At 50.1% G+C, this 27,426-nt stretch overlaps 1 protein-coding gene and 1 non-coding gene across 2 annotated transcripts; one reads left to right on the top strand and one right to left on the bottom strand.

Moving 5' to 3' along the window:
- Positions 1-68: 68 nt before the first annotated feature.
- Positions 69-15,750, bottom strand: Pom121l2 (POM121 transmembrane nucleoporin like 2). The gene is made up of 3 exons (XM_047559278.1): positions 14,271-15,750; positions 13,116-13,247; positions 69-787 (listed from the first exon to the last, which is right to left on the bottom strand). The coding sequence occupies exons 1-3, from the start codon at positions 15,748-15,750 to the stop codon at positions 69-71; spliced, it is 2,331 nt and encodes a 776-aa protein (XP_047415234.1).
- Trnas-gcu (transfer RNA serine (anticodon GCU)) lies at positions 4,295-4,376 on the top strand. Its single transcript has one exon. It is a non-coding gene; the product is annotated as a tRNA-Ser (tRNA).
- Positions 15,751-27,426: the final 11,676 nt, after the last annotated feature.

Genomic DNA, 27,426 nt, shown 5'->3' with positions numbered 1-27,426 from the left:
GTCACGGAGCCTCCGAGTGGGAGACCTGCCTGGAAATCAACCAAAGCACTGAAAAGATTGCTGGCGTTTTAAAATGTGTTCGATTTTATTTCGTCCTCCCGAACACCCCCGAAACCAGCCTCCTGTCGCCGATGGTGAAGACACGAGGGAGGAGAGCTCGTCAACAGGTCGGCCCGGCGGCCTCTGCACACCTTCCAGATCTCACCACAGCCCCGATGGAGCGTGAGCTGCGAGCCCAACAGGGCACAGCGCCTGGACGCCCGGGGCGTGGGGCTGGACTCCTGCGGCCAGTAGCCACCGGCCTTGAGCGGACCGCCCCGGTGGAGGCGCCGAGCCCTGGTCCCGAGAAACCCTCCTCGGCAGCCGTCCAGCTCCGGTCGTGGGGCTTTCGTCCCGCCCCTCTCATCGGGCGAGTGCTGAGGGCAGCTGCTCGCTCCTCGCGGAGTCACCCTGTGCTCCAGGGCCGGCGGAGGACAGGAGCGGGTGGAACTGTCACCCCTGCAAAGACCTTGCACCGACAAGGCGTCAGGGAGAAGATGATTCTCAGACACAAACGAGGAAACCTGGGCCTTGCGCTCCTCTCTCCAAGAGCCGACCCCGCCTGGCCACAGGCGGTTTGAAAGTGACTCACACAAACTGCAGGCAGGGTCTTCGCCTGCGGCCTCTCGGGGTTTCAACCTCTCCGTCCTAAGCACCCGCGCCAGAGGCAACTTCCCACTGCCCAGGAAGTAAAACACCATCCCCCAGGCTCCCCAGCCTGCAGATACAAAGGATCTTCCTCCAGAATCTACAGGGGTGAAGGGTGCAGCGGTTATTAGGGCCAAGATCCAGCTGCAGGCGCTGAGGTCCCAGGGAGGGCAACCTAAGGCTGACTTGGGAGGCAGACATCAGGCGTCAGGTCTAGGGGCTCGGGGCTGGAGTGCATCCCTGTGAAACTTCCTTATGAGCGGGAACATAGAAAATCCCAACAGCCAGCAAATGATCATATAGCAATTGCATGACACAGCCCAGAATCAAGTAAAGGAGACAAGCAGGCTTCTATGGCCTGATGTTTGAAATGTGTCCAGGAAACCTACTTTAAAAACACGCAGTAGGTCCGCTGAGCTTTGCTGATGTAAAAAGGGTTATAGACAAGTAGGTAATGATTGTTTTCCATAGGCCTAGAGCCAGGGTGAAAGGAGATCATCCAAATTCTCTCTCTGCGGTACTGGAGTGTGTCTGGAGAGAATTCACTCGATTTTCCTTTATTCTTTCATATTTGTATAGTGATTATATCCTCTAGGAAGCCATTAAGATACATACCACTTAAGGAGGAAGAGTAGAGATCAGTGAGCGAGGATTTGAGTCCAGAGTCTGAAGCCTGCGGTACAGCTGTTATAGAAGAGGAGCAAGGACAGATGGAAGGCAGGATCTTTAGTTAGCCTCCACACTTCCTGGCCCTGGTCAGACCTGGGGGATGCAGCCTTTGACCTCAGCTGGAGGAAGTTTCTCTCAGCCTCAGAGAGACCCTCAGCTTGAGTTGGTTTCAAGCGTGCTGGTCCATGAGTTCTGAGCAGGGAAGCAGACCTCAAACCCAGACCACATCCTGCATGCAGTGTAAGAAGAAAGGGAAGGCGGGGAATGAGAGGGTATGCAGAGATGGCGACTGCAACCCTTGTTGTCTGCATAACTGGAGTGGCCACCGTGGCATGAATGCAAAGGCCGCCCGAGGTGTTGGGCAGCATCAAACACCTCAGTCTGAGGGGGCATCGAGACTTATCTACTGGGAGCCCCTCAACAAGTAAAAACTACAAGTTGGTTTTCTTTTAAAAGGTGTCTGAAAATGTGCATCAGAGATTTCTGTTGTATGATTGTTTTACTATTTAATCAAGAAAATCAGGAAAAATTGGTAATTACTAATATTTTTATTCCTCAAGGTCGACCTCAGGAACCTGAGGCAGGACGGCCCTCCACCATCCCATAGAGAGAGTGTGCTTTCATCCCTACTCTTGGCTCACACTGGCTCTGATGGTCCTGGCTTGTGTGCTTGATCACTATGACTGCAAGATTCTGTTTGCTGTGACCCCACTCAGCAGAGACAGGGAGGAGGTTCTCTGGCAATTGTGAGCGCAGCACGCATCTTCCCCACCGGCTTGCTCCTCTCAAGGAATTTTAGTGAAATCTGGGTCTGTGGGGCAAAAACATTTTGTACTGATAGCTCCGTCCTTGTTCCCAATGCCAATTCAATAACGAAGACAAGATTTTGAGAAAAAGGAAAACAAAGTTTTATTGGTTTACTAGCGAAGGAGAAACACAGGAGACCCCCGTCCTAGAGGCTGGTCAGGGGTAACAGGGTTTTCAAAGAGGTGGTTCAAAGGCTGCTTTCCAGCTGTGCCCTGTCAGGGGTCTTAACTCACTTCTAGCTTTGCAGAATCGCTTCTTAGGTTCTCTGGCGCCATCCCCAAGTCTGAATTACTCCATTCCTGTGGTGTGCGCTCAAGGAAAATTGACTCACCTAGGATGAGAAGAAGCACAATCTTGCTTCCCCAAGGATAGGGAGGGGAAGAGGGAGAGAGAGAAAGCAAAGAAGAAAAAAAAAAATGTCGATTTTAAAATAAGCCACGGTGACCGAGCAGCAAGGGTTAGGGCATTAAAGTGGACCCCCATTACAATTTCCTCCTGAGCCCTTGTAGTTAGATGTGTAAGAAGCATGCTCTTCAAACATCGTTCTCCTCTCTGTTCAGAAAATATATCCACGATGCTTTCAACAGGAATTAAGGTCCTAGTAATTCTCTGACCCTAGATGTGGAGCAGCAAGTGGAAGACCACCCACACCGCAGTTCCTTAGCTGCTGGTGTTCTTGGTTCCCTGGAGCCAAACTGTCCTGGCTGGATACGGTCAGGCCCAGGCCGGCTCCTGGGGAGAAGCCAGTTGGGAAAGCTCAGCCACCCGCAAGCGGATGGGGCGGCCGGGGAGACGCGGGGATGAGAAACGCAAACTCTGAGCCGGGCGAGAAAGGCCGCCAATAGTGAATACTGACCGGAAGGAGCTCGGCGCTGGGAGGTCCGAAGGGCCGCGCGCAGGGATCCACCGCGCCGCGTCCGCCTGCGCGCACGGCGCCGGGATCTGATGGCCCGGCCTCCACCCTCCCCGGCGGACGCCCCGAGTCCGGCGGCCCGGCCTCCACCCTCCCCGGCGGACGTGCGCACTACTTACGCAACCGCCCGCGGGGATAGGAAAGGACAGCGGGACACCGGGTCTCCAGGGTCCCCGTGCAGGTGACGGCTGCCTCAGTCTCAACGAGAGGAAGCGTGAGAACATCGTCTTCATTTTTTACGCTTATTTGAATTCGTAAGAAAACTCTTTTGACTTCTATCGAATATTACGGATATCCATATTTTATAAATTCTATGTAGTCGTAAATCTGCTATCACTTTTATTTATCGCTATCATTTACTAATTAAATTTACATAATTTTAATTACAATGCGTTGGAGATTCTACTTTAAATAATGCACCTTACTAATAAGAACACCTTCTGCAAGCTCGGGACCACAAAATCGGTTATTTTGCTGTTAATTCCCACTGAAATCTCACTCCAGCAAGAAATTTTCATTCATAGACACACGAATTGATGGGGAAAATATTTTCAGCTCTTTCATTAAAAGATGTATTTCCCATTCAAATTTTCATATATGATAGATTTCTTATTAAAATCCTCTGTGTCTTTTATTGCGCGCTAACGTTGCATGTACAGGTGATTCAAGGCAGAGGAAAATGCTTAAAACAGGTTTATGATCGCTGGAAATCAATAAAAATCAGATTTCTACTTTTAGAAGTAGTTTCTGCTGCAATGTGGCAGATGAGGTCTTTGACGTGTGAAGATACATACTATTGGGATGGAATTCTGTGGCAGACGCAGAATGGAAATACGGTTCCAAGAGGAAAAGGGTTCGCGCAAGATTTTTCAACAGTATACAGCTCGGTGAGAAGACTGCAAGGTCCGATGCGAGCGGAGCAACCAAAGCAGGTGGCGTGAGTGCGGAGGGGCTTAAGAACTGCAGCAGAGCGAAGGAGAGCGTGGATCCCGGGACAACAGCAAGATGCGCCAGGCCTGGAGGGCAACTGTGGGTGTGAGGCCGCGACAGCTGGGGCCTGGGGTGGCTCGTCCCAACGTGAGAAGCCCTGGGAGGAGGAAGGGAAGAACCTGGCAGGAGGATTCTTTCCGGCGAAGATTTGCAGATCGCTTGATCAAAGTGCAGGCCCTGCCAAAAGTAAGCCTGAAAGGAGCATCTACAAGCCCGCTGCTTGAGCGGGACGAGGTGGCCGAGTGGTTAAGGCGATGGACTGCTAATCCATTGTGCTCTGCACGCGTGGGTTCGAGTCCCACCCTCGTCGGTCCTCTGTGAATCTTTTCTGTTTCATAATGTTAAAGCTCTTGCCCGAGTGAATTGGAGCAGGCACTTCTTACTATCTCAGTGAAGTGCTTTGGGATCTCCAGTTCCGGTTGCAATTCAAAATAATTGTTGGGGACCAATGGAGCGTATCAAGCTCACTGTTTAAGCTGTTTGATGTTACTCGAGAGTTCGTTATGTCATGCTATTGTGTGAGTCGTTCTTAATCTTTTGTTTAAAAGTCTCTCAAACTTAGAGAAAAATGTGTAAAACTTAGAACGATGGGGGACCACCATACCCTTTTTTGACTTGGTTTGATTTTGATACTGGAGATGGAACCCAGAGTTGCAGACTAGCTCAGAAAGTGCTCTACCACTATTTTTCAGAACATTTAAGGGTAAGTTCTAAGCATTGTGGCCCTTTGCTCTCTAATATTTAAGAGGACATTTTCTGAAAGCAAAGACACTCTCTTACAACCACTTTTAATATGATGTGTTTTTTAAATCTCTAGCCTGTATTCCACTTTTGTCAACTGAGCTGTAATACGCTTTTTGGCACCCATACTTTAGAACTGGATTGAATTTAGGATCAGGTAACCTCCACAGCCTTTTAGTGCCCTTTAACCTGGAACATGTCCACATAAATACCTGTGGGTATTTTATGACCCTGACATTTTTGAAGGACACAGTGACTGCTCACATGTGAAAAAATAAAACAAAACATTATTCATTTGGGCTTCGTGATTTCTTTTCCTGTTAGGTTCAGGGTGTACATCTATGCAGGATACCATGTAAGAAGAAGGAGTCCCTGGAAATACGGTCTGGATGCTGAAGACTCCTATGTCCATCACCCCTCATTACTGGGTTAATTCGGCTCTGCAGTCAGGCTGAGGCTTGCCTGTGCCTTTTTCCATTGAGACTAAAGCACTACAGGGGAGACACACAAGGACCACACTGACAGCTTGCTCCCTTGACAATTTCCTTCAGCTTTGGCATCTATTGATTCCTACCTGAACCATATTTACTATGATGGTGTCAAACCCATGGTTCTTCCACCCCTCATTCTCTCCACATTTAGCAGTCTGTACTTGGGCATTCCCTTGTGAGCAGGGCCTCTCTGCTAACCTCTTTCTGTGTGTGTTCATTGTTAGTTCCAGCTTGTGAACACCTATTGTTCAGTGGTTTGCAATTCATTGTTGTCTTTAATGATATTGTTACTTGAATTAATCCAAAGTTGGTCAGCAGAAGCTCTGCAGTCTGAGACAGTGTCCTTGGCACATTGTGGCCCTGTGTTCTTTAGGTGCTCTGAATTTCTGGCCTAACAGGCCCCCATTATTCCCCAGAGGGAACCTTGAGTGAGCCACCATGTCCAGGGGCCAGCTGTGTTTTTTGCCTCAGGGATGTCTTGCTTTTAGGACCCTTTAGCCAAAAAAATCTAGGAAATTCTTGTGTGTGCAGACACATAAAAACACACACACATACACACAAAAACCAAACATACATGTTTATAGGCACACGCATATTTGACTAATCAGAAGTCACAATAACAGCTTCAGGTCTACTCATGACCAAAAGGTCCTTTCTCCCTCCCCTTGTCTCCTGTGGTGTCTTCCTTCTCCAGAATGAGAACAGCCAGCCATGTGACATTAACACACTGTCATATAATACACCTAAAGTACTTCAAAATTACTTCATCTGCATGACAACAGGAAAAAAAAACAATTGAAAAAGTTCAGGATTTGTTTGTAATTTTCACCCTGGTCCAGATTCTGTGTTTAAAAAAAAAACAAAAAAAAAATTGATTTCTTGAATTGGTTCTTTCTTTTAGAGATATGTATATATGTAGTATTCCCTTGAAATGCAGTGAAGTTCAATTATTTTACTTTGCCTTTAGCTTTAGGATTTTGTTGTTGTTGTTTTGGGTTTTGTCCTTCCCATTCCAAGAAAGATATACTCAGAGAAAGGTCACTAGTCCCCATTCTTCCTCCCTGTTTTCCCAACGCCCAGGGCCCTTCTAGGTGATTGGCTTTGTTTCTGCCTGAGTCCTGTGTGTGTCTATCTATCTTCTGACTTCCCCTTCTCTTGCACCACAACAAGGTAAGATCCTATGCACACTCTGTTGTACTTAGAATCCCCTGGGCCCTGCTGCAGTGCTAGTTAATAGAGAGCTTTTCTTCCCTGTTCCTTCTGCTACCTGGGTCTCCACCGAGTACTGCAGGTGTGCAGCCATCCCCCACAGCTGGGCACTTGCACTAGTCAAAATGCTTGTGGGGCCACAGGGGGATTGATGTGAAGACCAGCTCTTGGGTGCCTCCAAATAAGAGCGTCTCCAAGCAGCAGAGGAAAGGAAAAAGCAATTCCCCCATTGCCTTATTTCATCTTTTCATTTGATTTTTCCTGTGGTTTCTTATAATTTGGGGTTCTTGTTGTTTAGAAGAAGTTATATTTTGTGACTCTAACGACTCACTACAGAGTGCTTTAACTATTTTTTTCTTAAAAATTTGTTTCATAAATATCGTACTATGACTTCCTTTCCCCTCTCAGTCCATGTCTCCCCTTGGAATTCAGATGCTTAAACTTTAAAAATGGTTAATGCTTCCCGTTTTCTACCACTTCGCATCGAACTTTTTGCCTTTTTTTTTTTTTTTTTTTTCCATAAAGCCCACACTGATGTTGTGTATGCCCGTGGAGATAGGAACGGTGTCTTCATGATTTTTGCAACATGGATTGCCGGAGAGACAGGCTCACCAGGCAGTCCCATTGATCCGACCTGAGTTTTACAAATCATGCATAGACTTAAATAAAGGAGTGACAGTGAGATTCTTACCAAGTAAAAATGTAACAGACATTGTGCAGAAGTAAAAAGTGTTTTTCTTTTGAATGTGAAGAAAACACAAAACCATAACATACTGGAGATTAGCGTGCATTCTGTTCACGGGAAGATGTAACGCGGATTCACTGGAAATTAATGGTGAATTTGTCAGCTCTTCCGGAGAGAGAAGGGAGAGATTTGCCTTTCTTTTGAAATGAGTAACAAGGGCAGGTACTGCAAGAAAAGGTGGGGAAAGAGAGTGCTTAGTTCTTTCATAGAGAACCGGGGCACTAAGTCTTCGCAGAGGTCAAGTACGGAGGCACCGGCACCGAGCATCGAGCATCTCGGCTGATTTTCTCAGCAGGACCTCCCGTCCGTGAGCCCAGGGGCACTGGGCGCTAAAGTACCCCGCAGCCCCGGGGTTCGGGCAGTCCCCACCCACCAGCTGTTTCCTCGCACCCACAGATTGCGGCTTGTTTAAAAGATGGCTCCTACTTAGTTCCACGAAGGATGAACTGTGAGTCACTACTACATCTTAAGACCATCATACTGAGCAAAGAGAGCCACACTCCCCTCCTCCCGCGCGGCTCGGCCGCCGCCGGCTCCGGGATTGGCGCGCCGACCTCGCGCACACCGCCCGGAGCAGCCGTCGGGCCGGGGGCGCGCAGCCCGGGCCCGGCGCGCAGAGGCGGTTCGCGTGGGTCCACCCGCAAACGCGTCGAGCTCTGCCCTCCCTGAGACCCCTGAGTCTTACCGTATGTAAAGTAACTTCGATAAAACAGTGGGGACGTGCTGGGTGAGGAGTGTGCCCGGCGATCGCACGGCCCTCTCCACAACTCCTAACCCACCTGCCCAGCGAGCGAGCGGGAAGCCTACGCCAAGGCAAAACGCTTCCGAAAATGAGGCCGCAAAATGAGCCCACCGCCTGGTCGCTAGACGAGCCCCTAAGGGAGATCACCTCGGGTGGGATCACGCTCCTCCCTACCATGAAACTTATTTGTATTTCTTATTGTACAGTCTAGGCTGCTTCAAAAACGAAACCTTTGAAATACAAAAGGTCGGTTTCTTACACTTGACGGACACGCCTAACTCCATTAAAATACTCTTCCTGAGCAGAAACTCATTTACACCAAATTAGAGAAATCACAATGGGGACTTAACTTAGACTTCTGAGGACTGCAGAGCGCTAAGGCAGATGCGTAACTTGCAGGTGGCAGAGGCCTCCGTGGCACATCGCAACCTTTACCTTCCTGTTTGTGACAATCTGAACATCAGGGTGTTTTTTGAATTGCACTGACCAGCTCCATTCTTAAAAGGTACTAGTGACACAAACTGATCAGAAACACCCTGAGAGGAGTTGTCCAGGATTCACCGGGAAGATTCAAGTGTGTCACCGTTATTTCTTCAAATCCAAAAGGCAAGAAGAAAGATTTCAGATCAGTAGCCTAATTCCACACCTCAAGGGGCTTGAGAAGACCAAACAAAGCCCCAAGTCAGCAGAAGGAAGGAAACTGAAAAGGTTTGAGCTAAGTAAAATGGAGAATGGAAAAGCAAATGAATCAAGAAAACCAAAAATTTGTTCTTTGAAAAGATAAGAAAACTGACAATCCTTTACTAGATCCATTAAGGAAAAAGAGAGAAGATGAAAATAACAAAAATCAGAAATGAGAGTTGAAACATCACTACTAAGTTTACAAAATAAAATGGAATGTAAGAGAATACTGAACAAATTGTATGCCAACAAATTAAACAACCTAGATAAACTGGACCAATTCCTAGAAACACACAAATCACTGAAACTGACTCAATAAGAAAGAGAAAATCAAAAGAGACCTGTAAGAAGTAAAAAAAACAAATCAGTGAGCCAAGGCCTCCTGACAAACAGATTCCAGGACCAGACAGCTTCACCAGTGAATCCTGCTGAATTTCAAAGGAAGAATTAAGACCAGTCCTTGCGATGTACCTGTAATACCAGCCACTCAGGATACTGAGGTAGGAGAATCGCAAGTTCAAGATCAGCCTCTGTAACTTAGCATGTCCCTGTCTCCAAATTAAAAAATTAAAAAGGGATGGAACTGTAGCTAAGTACCAAAACAAACAAAGAAAAACAGACCTTGCCAAACTCTTCTGAAGAGTAGACATGGAGGGAACAGTCTCTGCCTCATTTCTGAGACTCCTACTACCCTGGAATCAAAGTCAGAAATGATTCAGACAAACATTCTTTATGGATATAAGATGCAAAAACCCATAGCAAGTTGCTAGTGAACCAAAAAAAATTGTCTATCATGACAAGTGAAATTTATGTCAGGAATGTAGGTGGTTCGACATGAGAAATTTAATCAATCACATCAACAGAAAGAAGAAAAACCCACAGTCAGACTTGCCATGTGTCGCAGCCATGGTGAAAAGAAGGAAGTCTTTTCTTCTGAGACCAGGACTGAGGACCCACCCTCCCCCGGGCTCTTGTACTGGAAGTCCCAGCCAGAGTGATGAGCAAGAAGGAATACAGAAGGCATCCAGAGAGAGCTGGCGCCACACCACACAGGACTCACGGGAAACCCCAAGAGCACACACCACTGGGCTGCAGGTGAGTCCAGCAGAGTTTCAGGGAACAGGATTCTCTCTGTCTGTCTCTCATAAACACACACACACACACACACACACACACACACACACACACATACACACAGAGCTGTGTTTTGACACTTGCAATCAGCAATTCAAAAATAAAGTTGAAATGGACTGAGTGTGTGTGCCCCCCGCCCCAGCCCATTCATATATTGAAATTCCAGTCCTTAGGTGATAGTACTGGGAGGGTGGGCCCTGGGAGGTGATGGGACCAGACGGAGGAGCCCTTGCTTAAGGGCCTGTGGAAGAGCCCCAGGCAGACTCTCACCGTTCCTGCCTGTGGGGTGCAGTGGGAAGGTGCACCCCAGGACCAGGAAGTAGACCATTGACAGGTGCCATCCCTGGCACAGGTTGACACTAATTTCCCACTCTCTCCTCGGGGTTTCAGGCGTGTGACGACCTCCCACACTCCCTGAAGAGACCTGGGTCTGCCTGTTTCCTGCTGCACTTACCACCAGGACTTGAGGCAGACTCGGCCCTCAGCCCTAATTCCCCCTGGGCCCATCGACTCCTCACTGCTGGACTCCAGCTCTCCTGACTGCACTGCAGGTGAATCCCTCTCACTTTCCAGAAGTTCCTTGCCCCCAGACTCACACCCTCCTACAAGTTGCTTCTGTCTTGATCCTTCCCTGCCACCCCTGGGTCTTCAGGTTTCAGAAGCCAGGCCCGGGAGCAGACTCACAGACTCGAGTGAGTTTTGGCTTTTGACTTGTTATGTCCCTTGGCTAAGCAAAGGCACCCAGAGTAGCCCCACTGGTTGGACGAGGGAAGAGAGACGGGCAGATAAGGAGATAGCTGAGAAAATACATGACTAATTGAAGTGTCCTCTCACTCCCCACTGCTGGCTGGAAGGCACAGGATGGCAGTCGCTGAGGGGGGACAACTGCCTTCTAAGCCTGGGGAGAAACCCAGGTCAGACCCTCCAGGATTCCCCAGGTCCGGCTCCTTCATCTGTCCTCCTTCTGCTGCCCCCGCCTGCCAGTGCCCACCACCTGGCCACGGGTTTGAGCTCACTTTGTTAATGCTGTGTCCTCAGAGCCTACCCGACTCCGAGCCCCCGTCTTCCCACGCTGGAGACAGGATGCGTCTGTTCTGCACCCTGTCCACAGCAGGCCGTGACCTGCTCCCGCTCAGCCTGCATGACTTCCAGAAGTGGCCCAGGGCCCTGCCTTCCTCACCCTGGCCCCACGGCACGGGCAGAACCTGAGCTTCAAGTCTTAGCCCGGGGTCCTTCCCTCCCTCTAGGCGGTCCTTGCTTTCTCCAGGATCACGGGGTCAGGTTCACATGAGGGTCCCACACCAAGCCGGCCGTGGCCCCCGAGGGTCGGCGCAAAGTGCGCCAGCTGAGGGCACATGGCATCACAGGCACGCGGCACAGGCTGCGCCACGTGCCCTTCTTGCCCCTCTGTGGGCACTGGCAGCGGACTCACCTAGCTCAGGATTCCAGCTCTGCTGCTCTGCTCTGGGGAGGGGGGAATGAGCACACTCCTGTCATCAGGGCTTAACCCACACTGTCCTCACGGGTGGACTCGGGCAGGCTTCCTGACATCACCTGCCTCCTTACCCTACATCCAGACTGGCTGGACAGAAACTCCATTATCACAGACTTACTTCAACAGTTTATTTTATTTTATTATCCAACTCAATATTGCTTGTTTCTCCAATTAGTCCTCCTCCACGGCCTCCGTAAGCAGGAGGTGGGTGGCCCGTGTGCTCAGGGAGCCATATGGCCTCTTCCCAGGATGATAAGAAGTGCTCACCCACACCTCCCACAGACCATGCCCTGGGTCGCCTCCGGCACCTGCCCTTTCCCCTCTTCCCACTCTGACACTGGTCCCCAGGGCTTTCTGCCTGGCCTGCCCTCCGGGGACAGGCATGAACAAGTGGGGTGAGTTGGTGAGGTATGAATAACAAGCTGTACCCTGGTTGTACGTTTCTGGCCCTCTGATTTCCTGAGAGGCTGGCCCTCAGAGTCACGCGCTGTTGCACATCCAGGAACCAGTACTAGCCACAAGGATAGGACAGTGTGCCTGTCCCTCCCTCGCCAAACCCACCAGCAGCACCGCTCCTGTGAGCCACCCTCCCCCAAGCACAATCGGAAGCACACAGCAGACACCAGCACTGCACAAGAGGACAGGCCCACGTGTGTGCACTGAGGGTGGCCAGCAGAGAAGGTGGCAAGTGGAGACTGGCACCCGGAGGGCCCTCCTGCTGGGCCCTCCAGGACACTGGCCAAATGCCTCCCTTTCTTGGATGAGGAGGAACCGCTGGGGTCTCACACATGGAGCCTTCCCTGCATAGTTGGGCTGGCAGGGAGAGGAGGGGCTGGTCCATGACCTCTGTCAGGAAAAGATGGCAAGTGGTTGGGGAGGTGGCACCACAGGAGCAGCACAGAGGCTGCCCAAGGGTCAACCACTAATCCTCAAGGAGAAACTGGATTCAAGGTCAAATTACATCAAAAGCTGCTCCAAGAACCCACTGAGGAACAGAGCAGTGAGAAATGAGAAACCAGTATCCCCAAGGGACCCAAGCGGGGACCCACTTCTCAGGCTCAGGTTTAGGAAGAGTCTGTTCCTCCTCCCCACAAGCAGGAGCGCCTGCTCTGCAGCTGCCGCCTGGCTGCCCTGGCTATTCCTGGGAGGAAGAGGAGGCAGGCCCTGCCAGAACTCATGCCCGGCAGACAGCGGCAGGTGGGTGGAGCAGGGGAAGGGGCCAAAGCTCTGTTCAGGCCCAGGGGGTCTAGGTCTGCACAGCCTCATTCTGCTGTCACCGCCGGACGGTGCTTGGTCCTCTACCTTCTTCCAGGGTGTACATCAGCACCCCAGGGTGAGCATCTAAAGCTTACCCTAGAACTGGGCATGTCTGACTCAGAGAAATGGCAGAGACCAAGGCCTTTCGTGGCAACAGTGAGGTCTAAGTCGGGGTGCGGTGACAGGGAATGTGGGCTATTTCTTGTGGGCATGATGCCTTCGGGAATACCCTTGCTCCCGATTCCTTGGGGTTTTTGATTTTGCACCAATAGAAAATGAACGAGCTGATGATTTGAAAGCACCTCTCCCCATGGATTCCTGGGAAGGTGGAGGGGACAGCCCAAGGCCAAGACGGCTGCCTGCCTGAACTGATCCAGGGATAGGGGTGCTATGAGCAAAAGACATAATCTTTTTTGCAGAAAAGCTGGCTTTTCCTAAGAAAAAAGGTGTGTTCGGGCTGGGAAGTCTCCGGCCTTCTCCAAAGTGGGACACCGGGCTAGTGGTCCCACTGAGCCCTGCATCAACACCAGAAGCCCCAGAGGCAGCGCTCACACCTGGACTGGACACAAGGACCCCGGACTCCCCACAGTCCATAGGGGTCACTAATCCCCCAAAGGCAAAAGGCCGTGGCGCTGTGCTGCCAAACACTGAGCCCCGGGCTCCACTCTCGTGGTTGTGAGTGGCAACTGCGGTGTCAGCTGGACTGACCGGACCAGGGGGGAGGCCATCGGGAGTGCTGCCCAGGCTGCACTGCACGCTGGCAGGCACATGGGGGGTGGGGGCTGCAGGCGTCACAGCCCCAGAGGCTGGCTGAGCTGGAGTTGGCACTGGAATTGGGACTGCCACTGCTGAGGCCCCAAAGAGTAACAGGTCACCACAACGCGGGGCAAGCACTGGCTGGGGGAAGCCTTGCTTCTGCCCAGCAATGGCCCCGGACGCAGGCTGGGGAGTGACTCCCGGGGACCGCGAGATCGAGGGCCTCGAGCCTAACCCGGTGGGAACTCTGAAAGGTGGGGTGAGATTGGAGGTGCTCGGCAACAGTGCAGGCTGGCTTGCAGGTAATAGGGCCGGGGCTGACACGTCCCTGAAGCCATCAGAGCCCCTGCAGGGGAGTATCTGGACAACACTAGGGAACACGTGGCTGAAGACAGTGACTGTGTGTACAGTGGGAAGGACGGGGTGCTGGTGTGGGGAGAGGATGAAGCCCCGCGCTGGGGAGAAGCTGGCCCCGAAGGCCTGGGCTGCCCCAAGCATGAAAGTGTTACGGGAGGGGAGGACAGAGCAAGTGCCACCCGAGGTGCTGAGACCCAAAGCTGGCCTGAAGGCTGAGTCTTTGGATGTGCTGGTGGGGGTGGACCTGACCACTGGGGTGGCCCTGGCCAGGCCATGGAACAAAGGAGAGGAAGCGGGAGCACCTGGAAGAGAGGGCTGCCTGCAGGGGGACGGAGGCTGCACTGCCGTGGCTGTGAGTGGGCCTGTGCTGCCAAAGACAGGCTGGGCGGTGGGCGTGCAGACGCCAGGAGTGGCCGGGCACGAAGTGCCTGTGGATGCTGCGGGTGTGCCCGGGATGCTGGGATTTAAGGAGCCTGCCATCTCAGCTCTGTGTGGGGGCCCCAGAGCAGGTCTTAATATGGGGCAAACAGAAGCTACAGCGGGAGGGGCAAGGGAAGGACGGGGAGCTGGGGGGGCCATCACCCCAAATCTTGTGCCTTGCAAGGTGGGTGCTGCTAGGGTAACCACAGGAGGGTCCAGGGGCATGGCAGACCTGTCAGCCTGAGGGATTGAAGGAAGGCCGGCGGTGTCAGTGGCTGGTGATGTGGGAGAGGCTGGGGTCAGCAGGATGCAAGTAGCGGTGGGCTTTGCGTCTGTAGAGGTCTCTGGAGGGGGCTCTGAGTGTGAGCATCCAGCTAAGGCAGGCAGGCTGGGTGTCTTCTGAGAGCACTGTGCCACATGGGTTGCCTCTCCAGGAGACCCTGGGAAGGCCAGTGGACCTGGAGACTTCTGCATCTTCAAGATGTCCAGTTGATGCATGCTAGTGGTAGCTGCTGCCTCTGGAGGAGGCACCGTGAAAGGCAGGGAATGTGGACTGCCAGCCCACGCCAGGGCTGTATTCTCTCTGGTCTTGTCACCCCACTGGGGCCCAGCTTCCTTCCCCAAGGCAAGGGCCTTGCCAGCGCCTGCACAACCGAGCTGGGGAGCTGAACTGGTGGACAGCAGGTTACCAGGGCGAGAGAACAGCAGTGGAACCTTCAGACGGTGCTGCTCACCACTGTCAGGTGCTCCCGGGGACCCAGAGTCTGACACCAGTGGGACTGGAGAGAGATACTGGTGACCTTTCTCTTTCCTTTTAACCGGCCACTCTGGTGTCTGGATTGATGTACTGGGAAAACTTCTCCTCCACGGCTCTGTGAAATCTCTGGAAGAACTATAAGAGCTGCTAATGGCATTTCTTTTGGCACAAAGGGGGCCTCCCGTGCGTCTGCCAGCAGAGCAGCTCTCAGAGCAGCAACCCGACCTCCTCAAGCTGTGACCGGAGCTCCAGGAGTGGAAGCTCCTTTTCAGAAGCCCAGGCCTGGGGACAAGATAAGCGCTGGCTGGCTGTTTTGCCAGCGGCTTAAAGGCGGATGGCCTGATCTCGCGACTCCTCTCCGCGTCGGAGCTCCGGGGCAGCGGCGGTTCTCGCACCCTGGCGCTCCCTCTCCTGCACTGCCGGAGCGCCCTCAGCACCGTCTCCTTTGCGCACGGGTCTGGCGGCACCTCCGAGGGTCCTGCGGAGGCGATCACGCCTGCCGAGGAAACGGACGGGGGCGCTCTCTGCCCAGGAGGAGAGATCTTGACGGTCACCGGGCTCCACACCGCCCGAGGGTGCCGAAGAGACCAAATGGTGCGCTTGAGGTAGCTTTCCCACCAATCTGAGGGAAGAGGCCCCATGACGGAATTCTGGAACCTGTTCATGGGAAAGCGCCTCCATGCCTCGTTGACACCCCTCGAAGGATGGGCAGGGTCCCAGTTCGGCGGCCTCCTTGCGGGCCTGCGCCGTGGGGCAGGGTGGGCGCGATGGATGTACTGGACCCGCTGGACGTGGCAGAGCGGCGGGGCCGGCCGGCGGATCCGAGGCCTCTCTGGCGAATCGGCGGGCGCGGAGGCTGGGGACGCCGAGGGACCCGGCTTGCCCAGGAAGCTGCCCATGGGTGCGGAGGGCGCGGTCGACGGCCTGGAGGGCAGCTTCAGCGGGCCATTTTCCCGACGTCCGCGGAATCGGCCGGAGTCCGAGCGTCCAGGGTCCGAGCGACGGTTGGGACCTGGGCGCGAGGGGAAGCGCGAGCCGCTGGAGCTCGACGCCCCCTGGGGCGCATGGCGGGAACGGGGGACGCGCGGTCCGGCGGCCCAGGAAGCTGCCTGGCTGCGTTCCGCGCCGACGCCGGGTGCCGCCCGAGCGGGCGGAGCTGGAACCGCGCGGGGTCTGGAGGATCCGACGGCGACGCCTGGAGCCTCCACCCCGGGTCGGTGCGGCTCAGTGGCGCCCGCAGTTCCCGGGGTCCCCGCTGGGAGCTCAGGCGGGAGACTCGTGGGAACGCGGAGCTGCAGACCCGGCCTGAAGGGACTCGGGTCCTCGCGCTCCTCCTCTAGCCGCCGCCAGCAGACGGTCACTGTCGGAAAGAACTGGCCCAGTCGCGGGCCCCTCGGGGTTCCCGCAGCGCCTCCTGGTGGCCGAATCCAGGGGCCTAGGTTGTTGGCGGCTGTCCCCGCGGGAGGCCGCTGGCCCCCCGGGTGCGCGAGGCACGCGCGGCACCTGCGCACCCACACGCCGCGCAGGCCCCCGCGCACGCCGCCTCCCTCCGCCTTCCCGAAAAGGCCACAACACGATCCTGTCCTGCGAAAGAGTGAAAGGAGGAGCCATAGGTCAGGAGGAATAATTGCAAGAAATACATCTGATAAAGGACTGTCATAAAAATATAGATAGAATGTTAACGCCCACAGTTTTAAAATGCGCAAAAGATCTGAAAATCTTACCAGAGAAGACATATACATGGAAAGTATCCTAGGAAAAGATGCTCAACATACGTCATTAGAGAAATGCAAACTAAAATGCCCAAGATTTACAGCCATATACCTGGTGCCACCAGTGAATCTTAAACCGCTGATACTCTGGAACGCCAAGGAGCCGGAACTAAACGAAGTTTTGCCAAACAATCCAACAATCACGATCCCAGGTTTTACCCAAATGAGCTGAATGCTGACATCACATAAGACCCTGCACAGCAAGGTTTGCAGAATTCTTGGTCACAGCGGTCACACATAGGATAACCAAGCATCTTCAACAGGTGAATAAATAAGCAAACTTCATTTCCAATACTGGATGCAACCGCAAGGAAACAGAAAAACAATACTGCAAACCAATGAAGCTAACAATTTATAGAATACTATTAACAGCAGCAGAATATACACTCTTCTCAAGGCATATGGAACATTCCCTAGGACAGACTTGTGCTAGGCCATCCAACAAACCCGAATAACTTCAGAAAGATAGAAATAATGTGAAGTATGTTCTCTAACCATGACAGAATATTCTTCATCACTAAAAGAATGTGCTGTCAACCCTAAAGTGACAGGGGAATCTTAAATCCATATTACTAAGTGAAGAGAACCAGTCTGGAAAGTCTACATAAAATCCCAAATATATATGATCTGGAAAAGACAACACCACAGAGACAGTTTTAAAAAGATTACAGGAGGGTGGGTGGAGGCATGGAACACCACTACGCATGGCCGCATATGTGAAAGGGAAGTCTAGGAGAGGAGAGAGAACCAGTAAGAATCTTTAGAGAGAGTAGTGGAAGACTTCCATTCTAAGGAATACTCATCTGCACATGCAGGAGGCCCCACAGATGCTAGGTAGAAGTGTACAGAGTTCCACAAATGGACATGGCACAACAAAAATGCTGACAAAAATGAAAGAGACCATCTCGAGGGCAGCAGGAAAGACAGCTTCTCAATTGCAGGGGAGCCCCAGTAAGAGTAGCAGCTGATTTCTCATTGGCAGCAGCGGAGAGCAGCAGGCAATGGGAGATCTACAAGTGCCTGGAGAACGATATCCTCAGCCAGTGGTTCTCCATCCAGCAAAGCTGCCCTTCACAGGTGAAAGTGATATATCATCAAAAGCTGAACAAGAGATGCTGAACAAGGGTGGCTGCAGGAGCGTCCCACACTGGAGGTGACACTGTGTGGTCACTCAGTTGCACACACATTGAAAAAGGGCACTGGTGAAGTGATTGGTAATCAGGATATAGGCAGCGTGCGATTGAGCTGACTTGGAATCTATCATCCAAACAGCACACAGATGACATGTGGCCTACAGCATAGGACAGGTAGTAATGTGTTAATAGTGACGGCAAGGAGGCGGGCCAGAAGGAAGGTGTATGGGCTAAAGAAAGGGCTCCTGGCTGTAACTGAAACCCACAGGAACAAGTCACGAAAACTAGGGAGCATGAGGAAGAAGGCTAACACAGAATAAGTTACAAACACACTTCTTCCCTTTCTTCTCTCAGTTTCTTTAAAATACATTAAGCTGCCAGGGGCATTGGCCCAAGCCTGTAATCCCAGTGGCTCAGGAGGCTGAGGCAGGAGGATTGCAAGTTAGCGAGGCCTTAAGTAACTTAGCAAGACCTGCCTCAAAATAAAAAAAAATTAAAAGGGCTGGGAATGTGGCTCAGTGGTTAAGCATCCCTGGGTTTAAATCCTGGCACCAATAAATGAATGAATGAATAAATAAAATATAAAATAAATTAAGCTATGTGAAGTAATACTTATAACAATGTATGTTGGGGTTTTTAAATATTTACCGATATAACATGTCTAATGGTAATATGACAAAAGGGGAGAAACGGAGCTATGTAGGAGATTTTTATATCACATTGTAATTAAGGTAGCACAAATTTCACACTGTTCTGATAAATATATGACCCATATAAATGGGCCATATAAATGGGTCATATATTCTGTTCTGATAAATATAAGTCCCAGAGTAACTTCCAAAGAAAACTCAGAATAAATGGTGGGGGAATTATCAAAGAAATTAAATGCTGCATTATAAAGTGTTTACTTAAAGCCCAAAACAAATACAGCAGGAACGGAAGGAGCAAGGAGACATGAGACAACAAAATTGAAAAGGCAGACATATCCAGAAACATCAGCAAAGGAGAGCAAGGTGAAGCCCGGAAGCAACCAGTGGGAGACAGGGGCGGGATAAAGACAATACAGTCCGGCCTGCCTGGGAAGATGCCTTGGATACAAAGACACTGGGAGACTGAAAGGTAGGTCGTACAAACGGCATCCCAGAGGGCAGCCATGGCTGTCCTAATGGACAAAGTGGACTTGGAAGCAAGTAATGTTACTGTGAAAAACAGGGACAGAGGTCCATGCATCAAGAACAAGCAACAGTCACCGACATCTGACCTAGGAGCGCGACAACATCAGGAAGACAAGATTGACAGAACGGAGGGAGCCCTGGCAACTCAAAACCGACCCGGACCTCAGCGCTCCACTTCAGTAACGCTGAGAGCCCACCTTGCTCCGCGTGGTCAGGTGTTAGAGGGAGCTGCAAAATGGAAACCAATGCCACCTTTCCCTCTAAGGTATTTTGTGTTAACAGTGGGTTGTTTTTTATGCAACAGCTTATTTATATTAACATAATAGATTTATTTTTATCCACATGAATATTGTTTTCACTTCTAAATTTAAGTTTTTAATACAGTAGACAGTGATAGATATGGCCCACATAAAGTTCTTTCTAATCCTCAATAATTTTTAAGAGTGTCATTCTGTGAATTACTTGCCTACGGGAATCTTATACATTAGTCCTGGGAGGCCCACAGAAATAGTCACGGTGGCATTACTTAGAACAAGTCTGGAAAGCAGCAGCACCAGAGGGTGGATGAATGGATTGTGACCCATCCATTCGCGGAACACAGGACGGCCATGGAAATGAACAGTCTACAGGGGCGAAGACTGCAACCCTCGAGTGGCGTGAAGGCAGGTAGACATGGAGAAAAGACTGTCTGACATTTACAAACCGGAAAGTAAAGCCGTCTTTAGAGACTTGCAGGAGGTGTCCGTCGGGACCAAGGAAGGAAACGCTCACGCTGCTTATTTTACCTGGATGCAGGGGACAGGTTTGGTCAATGTGCAGTAGAAGACTTTGGGCAGAAAGGACCTAGGAACTGAAGGCAGCAGCTGCCACCCCAGCAGTCCAGAGCACGCCTGAAGAGGTGGGGCTATCAGAAGCTGGGAATTTGGAGAAAGAGCCTGTCGCTGACCCGCTGGCACTGTGGCCTCTAAGGCATCTGCTGAGGCTGGTTCTGGGATGCGGAAAGCACCCCAGGAACTGGGACCACATGATACTGCAAGTAAAGCTGCTGCGCAAAAGTGAATCCCAGATGTCCCTCTGCCCCTCCAACTCCCCAGCTGTCCCCTGGGTCCCTGCAGACAGAGCCAGAAGGCAGGCCAGGCTTGCAGAGGGCCAGCCCAGCTCCACCAACCGAGTGCGGAGAAGCTGACACCATCAATATGAAGTCCAGAAACACAGAAATTCTCTCCTGACGCAGGGTGTGGCAGGTCTGTAAGGAACAGCAAAAGAACCGTGAGCACAAAACAGCCCTTGCTCTGCACAGAAGAAAAAAGACGAGTCAGGAAGGGCAGATGGGCTGCAAGCTGTTGGCAGTAGAGGGCGCTGATCCTCGGGTTTTATTGTGTGAATCTAGCTGCAAAGAAGGATTGGGTTTACTTTCACATGCTGCGTTTGTGTTTGCATGTCGTTTCATGTATTTTAAACTCACACATGTATAATATTTACAACTAAGGTGGTTGAAAGCAATTAGAATAAAAACAAGTAAAAAATTAAATCTTAGGTTAATCACTCTGATTAATTCTTAGGTTAATCACCCTAATGTAGGTACTCAGGATTCTGTTAAAAATTAAGAGTTAGTTCACTGAGCAAAATGTACAGCATTGATTGCTCTTTAAGGAAACTTCATAAATATAAACCCACTTTAAATGAAAAAAAAAATCCCAGGGGCATCTTATGGGAAAACACGTCCTCCAGGAAACTGCAGCAAGGCCCAGGTGGAGCCAAGACCTTTCCACTCAGCCTCCTGCCAAGTCCAGAGCTGCTGAAATGCAAGCTGGAAAGCCATGTGCGGGTGGTGGCTTTGAACTTCCAGGTAATAGTTCTACTCAACTCGCCAGGACTCTGGCATCTGGGAGGGTCCTCTTCAGCCCCTCTGGGCTGGCAGAGCCAGGCAGAGGGGTGTGCGCTGCCCATGATGCCAGTGAGCCTCTGCTGTACTGCAGATGGGCCTTTGCCAAGAGTCCTTCAAAACCACCTGCATCCCTGTGTGTTGTTACTCTCACACGCTACCTTTGCTGTGCAGTTCCAATTATGTTTCATGAAGTTGTCCTTTAAATCAGACAGAAAACAAAAAGAAGTGCTACGGCCCCAAACACAACACTGGTGTTTATGGTCACGAGTGTGGTCACGCATTTCTCCACAGGATTCGAGTGACTGCTGTGTCCTGCCATCTCAACCTGGAGGACACCATAGGCATTTGCACTGAGAGCGATTTCTTCAGGTTTAGCTTGTCTGTGAATCTCTAACTCTCTTCCTTTCTGAAAGATAGTTTGATGAATATGAAATTCTTAGTTGGCGGGTTTTGCTTTGTTCTTTGTTTTTTGTTTGTGTTTGTTTTAGCACAAAAATTTAGAGGAAGGAAAGTTTATTTGGGGCTCTCAGTTCCAGAGGTTCAGCCCAATGTCAGCTAGCTCCATTGCTCTGTCTGAGGCAAGACCGAACATCATGGTGGAAGGATGTGATGGAGAAAAGCCACTCTCCGCTCACAGCAGCTGAGAGGCAGAGAGTGGAGACAGGGACAAAATATAGTGCAGACCAAGTCCCCAGTGACCTAGGTCCTTCAGCCACACCCCATCTGCCTACAGCGACCACCTAGTAGTCCCCCAATATTAATTGAATTCAAATGAATCAATAATTTAATCAAGTTATTATTAATTGATCAAATGGATTAATCTTCTGATGAGGTTATAGTCTTTGTATTCTCACCATCTCACCAATGAGTGCTCCTGCATTGCCACATGAGTTTTTCAGGGGACATTAAAGATCCAAATCAAAAGGGATAGTGAGTCTTATCATAATGCTGCAGTCATTAAGGCAGTATACAATTTGCATTAAGAACCAATGTAAATTTGCAGTGTACAATTTGCATAATAGACCAATGTAAATGGATAGTGTCCAGAAACAGAACCAAAGATCCGTAGGCACAGTCTGTGAGAACAATGGCACCACACAGCAATGAGGAACACGTGATCTCCTCAGTAAACAGCACTGCGTCCACTTCACGGATCAATACATGAAAATCCACATCGGCTTTACTCTTTCTTCTTGGCGGTGTTGGAGATTGAACCCAGGGCCTTACGCATGCTAGACAAGCACCCTACCCCTGAGCTACATCCCCAGCCCCAAGGTTTACTTTTTATTTAAATGTGAAAGGTGAAGCAATGTGACTATCAGGAGCTAAGGTGAGAGATTATCTTCATGATTATGGAGCAGGCAACCGCTTCTTAGGCAGGACACTTGAACACAGTAAACTTAAAGAAGAAAGAAAATGCTGAATGTTGAAAATACTACTATGATGGGTTACACTGGAATTAAGAATTCTGTTTAGCAAAAGTTAATGATTTAAAGTCAAACCAAAGAGGGGAAAGGACATAACTGATTAATAACACTGAATTGGGCTGGAGAGATAGCTCAGTTGGTAGAGTGCTTGCCTTGCAACCACTAAGGCCCTGGGTTCTAATCCCTAGCACTGCCCCCAAAAAAAAAAAAAAAATATATATATATATATATATATATATATATATATAAGTGCACCTCCAGGTTGTAAGAAAGCAGAGATGACACAACAGGATAAAGCACAGAGATTTGAAGTTTGTTTTTTTTTTTTATTTAATATAAAATAGAGTCCAAATAGTTCATAAGCATGAGAATATGCTCAGCTTCTTTGTTGCTCAAAGAAATACTTACTGAAGCACACGGAGTTGCTGTGGTAGGCCTTGCAGACCGCGGCTGCAGCATGTGACCCACTACTGCCACTTTGGAAGTCCTCTGGCCACCTGTGCTGTCATAGGGCCAAGAGTCTCGCACCTGTGCAGACAGCCAGCAAAAACGCATGCACCAGGACACCTCAACAAGTTCCTCCCTCCGACACTTCTTGTAAAAACCCCAAGGAGGAGCACCATAAATGCCCGTCAACAGGGGAGGTCCATCTTGTGGTATAAACACAATGGAGCATTGTTTCCACTGCAGTGAAAATGGAAAGACTGCTGCCACATTCACTGACCCGGATTAGTTTACAGAGCAAAGGAAGCCAGGCAGAAGAGAGCAAGCAGGTCGCTCCACCTGCCTGAAGTCTGGATGGCGTCCCTTAGGGCAGGCAGGGAGGCGGACAGAGGGTGGAGGGAGCCCACGCCGGGGCCTCTCGAGACACAGGATTGCACCCGTTGGAGGACACTCCTGAGACACGCCACCAGAGGGCCGGCTGGTGGAGCTCCACCTGCCTGTCGCTGCCCTCCCTTGCCTTCTCCTCCCTCTCTCCTTTCCTCCTACAGTGGTGGAGTAAGGAACTCCAAAACTCCGTCCCTACACAAAAGCCACACGAACAATCCTGGCAAAGCCAGAATCGCCTGTTTTGATACTGGAAGCTAGCCCAAAGCTGCCAGCAACCCGTGTTTCACCGGGAGGCTATCTGCACACGAACGGCACGCTCTGCAGCATTTCCCTCTCCTGGTTCTCGGGGGGCCTGGAAGATAAGACCCCACTTGTGACAGCAGTACAGTGCTACTGTGAGGGCAGAACCCCCTCGCCACCAAGAGCTGCAGCTTGTTGTCATCTGTCAGTGGCTCTAGGGAGGAAGGGCTCAGAAAAAAGGACAGACTTCCTAAGTTCCTTTATGAGGTCAACATTACCCTCATACTACAGCCAGACGAAAGATACCCCCAAAATGAAAAACATCTAGAAATGCCCCTTGTGAAGCCAGATTTTATTTTTTTCTTTGTGGTGCTGAGGATGAGGATGGGCCTCTCATGGGCTGGGCAGTGACCGCTGAATGTAGCTGTGTCCCGGACGTTAACGTTCCTAGCACAACACGAGCAACTGAATCTGGCAATACATTAAGAGTGTGCTTTAAAAAAGAGAGAGAGAGAGAGAGAGGATGCTTTTATACACCACAGCTGAAGGGGTTCATCCCAGGAATTCAGAGAGACTCAACATAACAAAATCAATGTAATATACCTTATTAACAATGAAGGGGGAAAACCCACTGATCGCCTCAACAGACACAGCAAAGGCATTTGGCAAAATCCAACACCCTTTCATAATAAGTAAATAAACAAACACACACACTCAACAAACCAGCAAGAGGACTTTCTCAGCCTGATGTGTTGTGGGGCGCAACTTAAAAGCAGACCGATCACCACTGAGAAGCCCAAATTTGAGAGTCTTTATTAAGCCGGCCGGCTGACTGTCTCACATAATGTCCCAAAAATGGCTATTGGGAGAACAGCCCCCACCACAGGCTTGTAGGGTTTCTTATACCAAAAATCACGTCAATCATAAATGTCTGTTGCTATGATTTGAAATTACAAACCAACATCATGAGATTATCAGCAGAGGGGGAAGTGGGTCACCCAGGTACAAACTAAAGCATGGTTGCGAACATCCGCACAATCACTGTCACATGGTACATTGCTTAGGAACAACAGGAATCAAAAGAGAGCAATGTTTCATTACATAAGAATTGTCATTCTGTATTGTTAAACATAACACACTAAGTAACTGAGGATGGGCACAGAGGCGGGTGTTCCCATGGGAGGATCTTATTTCCTACATTACACGGAGTCTCAGAGCAAAATGGAGTCTGTTTAGTCATTTCCTTTAGAGTCTGGCCTATAACATTCTCATGGAGCCAGATCTGTCAGCACATCACATTCCCCACTGGTTTTATGTACATAATCAAATCATTGATTTATTAGTAGTGTATAGGTGATTGTGGTGAGTGTGCAAAACCATTAGCTTAACAGACTGGATTCTATCTCTAACATATTTAGTTAAACAGTTTATTATGCTGGCCAGATTAAAAGCCCTAAAATAATTAGGATGAGAGGTCCCGCCATTGTGATTATTAAAATAGTTAACCAGGGGGACCAAGAGAATAGATTTTAATACCAGTTTCCCTCAGGTTTTCGATTTTCCTCCCGCTTTGAGTCTTTTTCTAATTAAAGATAAACTATCACGAATGACACCTGAGTGGTTGGTATAGAAACAACAGGTTTCCCCCAAGGCCATACATAATCCTCCTTGTTTTAAAAACAGCAAATCTAATCTTCTACTTTGTAAAACTACTTCAGCAGGTGAATCAAGGGAATTTTCTAAGCGACTTACAGAGTTTTCTAATTCACCTAAGTCCAGATCTATTTGCCTACTCAAGGTTTTGAAATTTTGGTTCCTGGTAATCAGGGCAGTGGTCCCTACCGCTGTGGAGCCAGCTATACCTACTCCCACTAGGAGGGGAACTAAGACAGGGACCGCTCGTTTAGATATTAGTCCCACATGTTCTCTCTCTCCCTCTCCATCACAACAGTACACCGGGGGGATGATGTGAACACTAACACAGAATTCATTCCACTTGGCAATTTTAAAAAGTTGAAGAGCCAGGCATGGAGTTACTCCTGAGGTACAAGCAAACCATGTTCCCTCCGGGGCCACAAGACAGTTGTCATGTGGACCTGAGAGGGTTCCAAGTATTACAGTAGAGGTACAAGAATCTTGTAAGGGGGGTGGTTTGCATTAAAATCTGGGGTCCAGAAACAAGTTCCCTGTCCTTATAAATCTCCAAGGGTTAATTTGGGCTTTTGTCCCCACTTGCACAGAGTAGGATTAGTCTTTATGTCCTCGTGGGAAAGATTTCTAATTTGGTCCAAGAGAGACCTAGAGAGGTGTTAGCTCCTATCCCTATATAACATGGGGGTTCTGGGTTCAGACACAGCCAGCAATCTTGAGTCATGTTAGGCTCAGTAGCATTAATAAAGTAGAAGACAGAATCCAGTAGATCTAACAAAGGCTTCTGTGGTCCAGATTTGGGGTGGTTAGAGAGGGAGGGGATAAGAAGGGGGCCATTGTATTCTTTGGTTTAAGAGTTGGAGGTTGACCTGGGGACCCTGGGGGCAATCCAGGAACTAAGGGTCTGTTAGGGCCGTGCTGGATTTACCTCTCCGAGAGCATCGTATCTCTGAAGAGTAAATTCTGTGCCCGGGTCTGGCACCCTTACAGAGAACCGTAACCCCCAGGTCCTTCCTCATTCCCATCCTCCCCCAGCGAGCGGATGCCACTTCTTTACAGTTAGAGTTACAGGGTTACAACTTCCTCTTATACAAGAGGGGTTGTGGGTCCCCTTTTGAAGTCAATAGATGGGTCGTCGTTGGTCCACGAGGCTGTGGTTCCACATCCCCAGGAGGCACAGTGGCATTGAAATTCCCCTGGACAATTAGGTTCCCCATTTGCTGGGCAAATACGATGTTGGGTATGTTTTAGATTTTTTTCTCTATGATAAGTCCCCGCAGGAACGTGCATTTGCACTATGACTACCCAGGGTACCTTTCCCTCCTATTATTCTGACTTTTATGTCAGCAGTGAGGTCACATAAACCTAATGGAAAAATGGGTTGAGTTGAGGTGACCAACGTCGTAGCGACTGTTCCCTCTACGGTTTTCCTTGGTTCCCATGTGTAATTTTTAGGCTGGTGAGGTGTACAATTAACAATCAGAAGTACAATTAAGAGGGCCCAGAAGGGGCCCGGGAGAGTCTTATCTTTAGTGGATCGTCTGTGGGTTGGGCGGTCCATCTTTCAGCCGCTGATGCCTTCTTGATCCGGGACTGGTGGATCCAGTGACATTCTCCTGCTACTTTGACTGCAATGGGGTTGTTAGGATCACCGGCAGGGGTCCCGTCCAGCGGGGCTCCGAAGTAGATGGCTGAAGTTTTTTAATCCACACTAGGTCACGGGCTGGAAGGGGTGAGGCTGAGTTCCAGCCGGGCAGTGAGCAAGACGGGCTGCTCTGATCAAACCGATGACTTGCTGAGAGGCTTGGTGAAGTGCCTGGAGGGACTTTAAGAGATAATGGTCATCTATTCAGCAAGTCTTTCTTCCCCAAGTCTAGAAATCAGCCAAGGTGCCGGCCAAACATGACTTCAAAGGGAGTGATGGCCATCACACCTCCACATAGGGAGTGCACCTGGCCCCGAGAAGGGCAAAGGGGAGGAGACTCACCCAGTTCTGGCCAGTCTCAAGCTTTAGTTTTGTTAGTGTGTCTTTTAGAGTCCTATTCAACCTTTCCATTTCTCCTGAACTCTGAGGCCGATAAATACAATGTAACTTGCATTTTATATTTAGAGTTTTAGCTAATAATTGGGTCATTTGAGCTATGAAAACCCAGCCATTGTTGACCCTATGGCTATTGGGAGGCCAAATCAGGAATCATTTCTAAGGTTAGCTTCTTGACCGTAACCTGAGCTGCCTCAGTTTTGGTGGGGAATGCTTCAGCCCATCCTGAAAAAGTACCTATAAAAACCAAAAGGTAACAATACCCATGCAGTCCTGGTTTTACCTCAGTGAAGTCCCAGTGTTCACCGGGGGCTAGTCCGCGAAGCCGAGTTCCTTGTGACAGACCCGCCTGGTTGCTTGGGTTGACTTGTGCACACAGGTGACACCTGGAGGGGGCTTGCTTGACGTGTTGGCTTAA

This window comes from Sciurus carolinensis, chromosome 7, assembly GCF_902686445.1.
Source record: "Sciurus carolinensis chromosome 7, mSciCar1.2, whole genome shotgun sequence".
Lineage (NCBI taxonomy): Eukaryota > Metazoa > Chordata > Mammalia > Rodentia > Sciuridae > Sciurus > Sciurus carolinensis.
The sequence above is the reverse complement of the archived record's forward strand: the minus strand, read 5'-3'. Positions and strand labels throughout refer to the sequence as shown.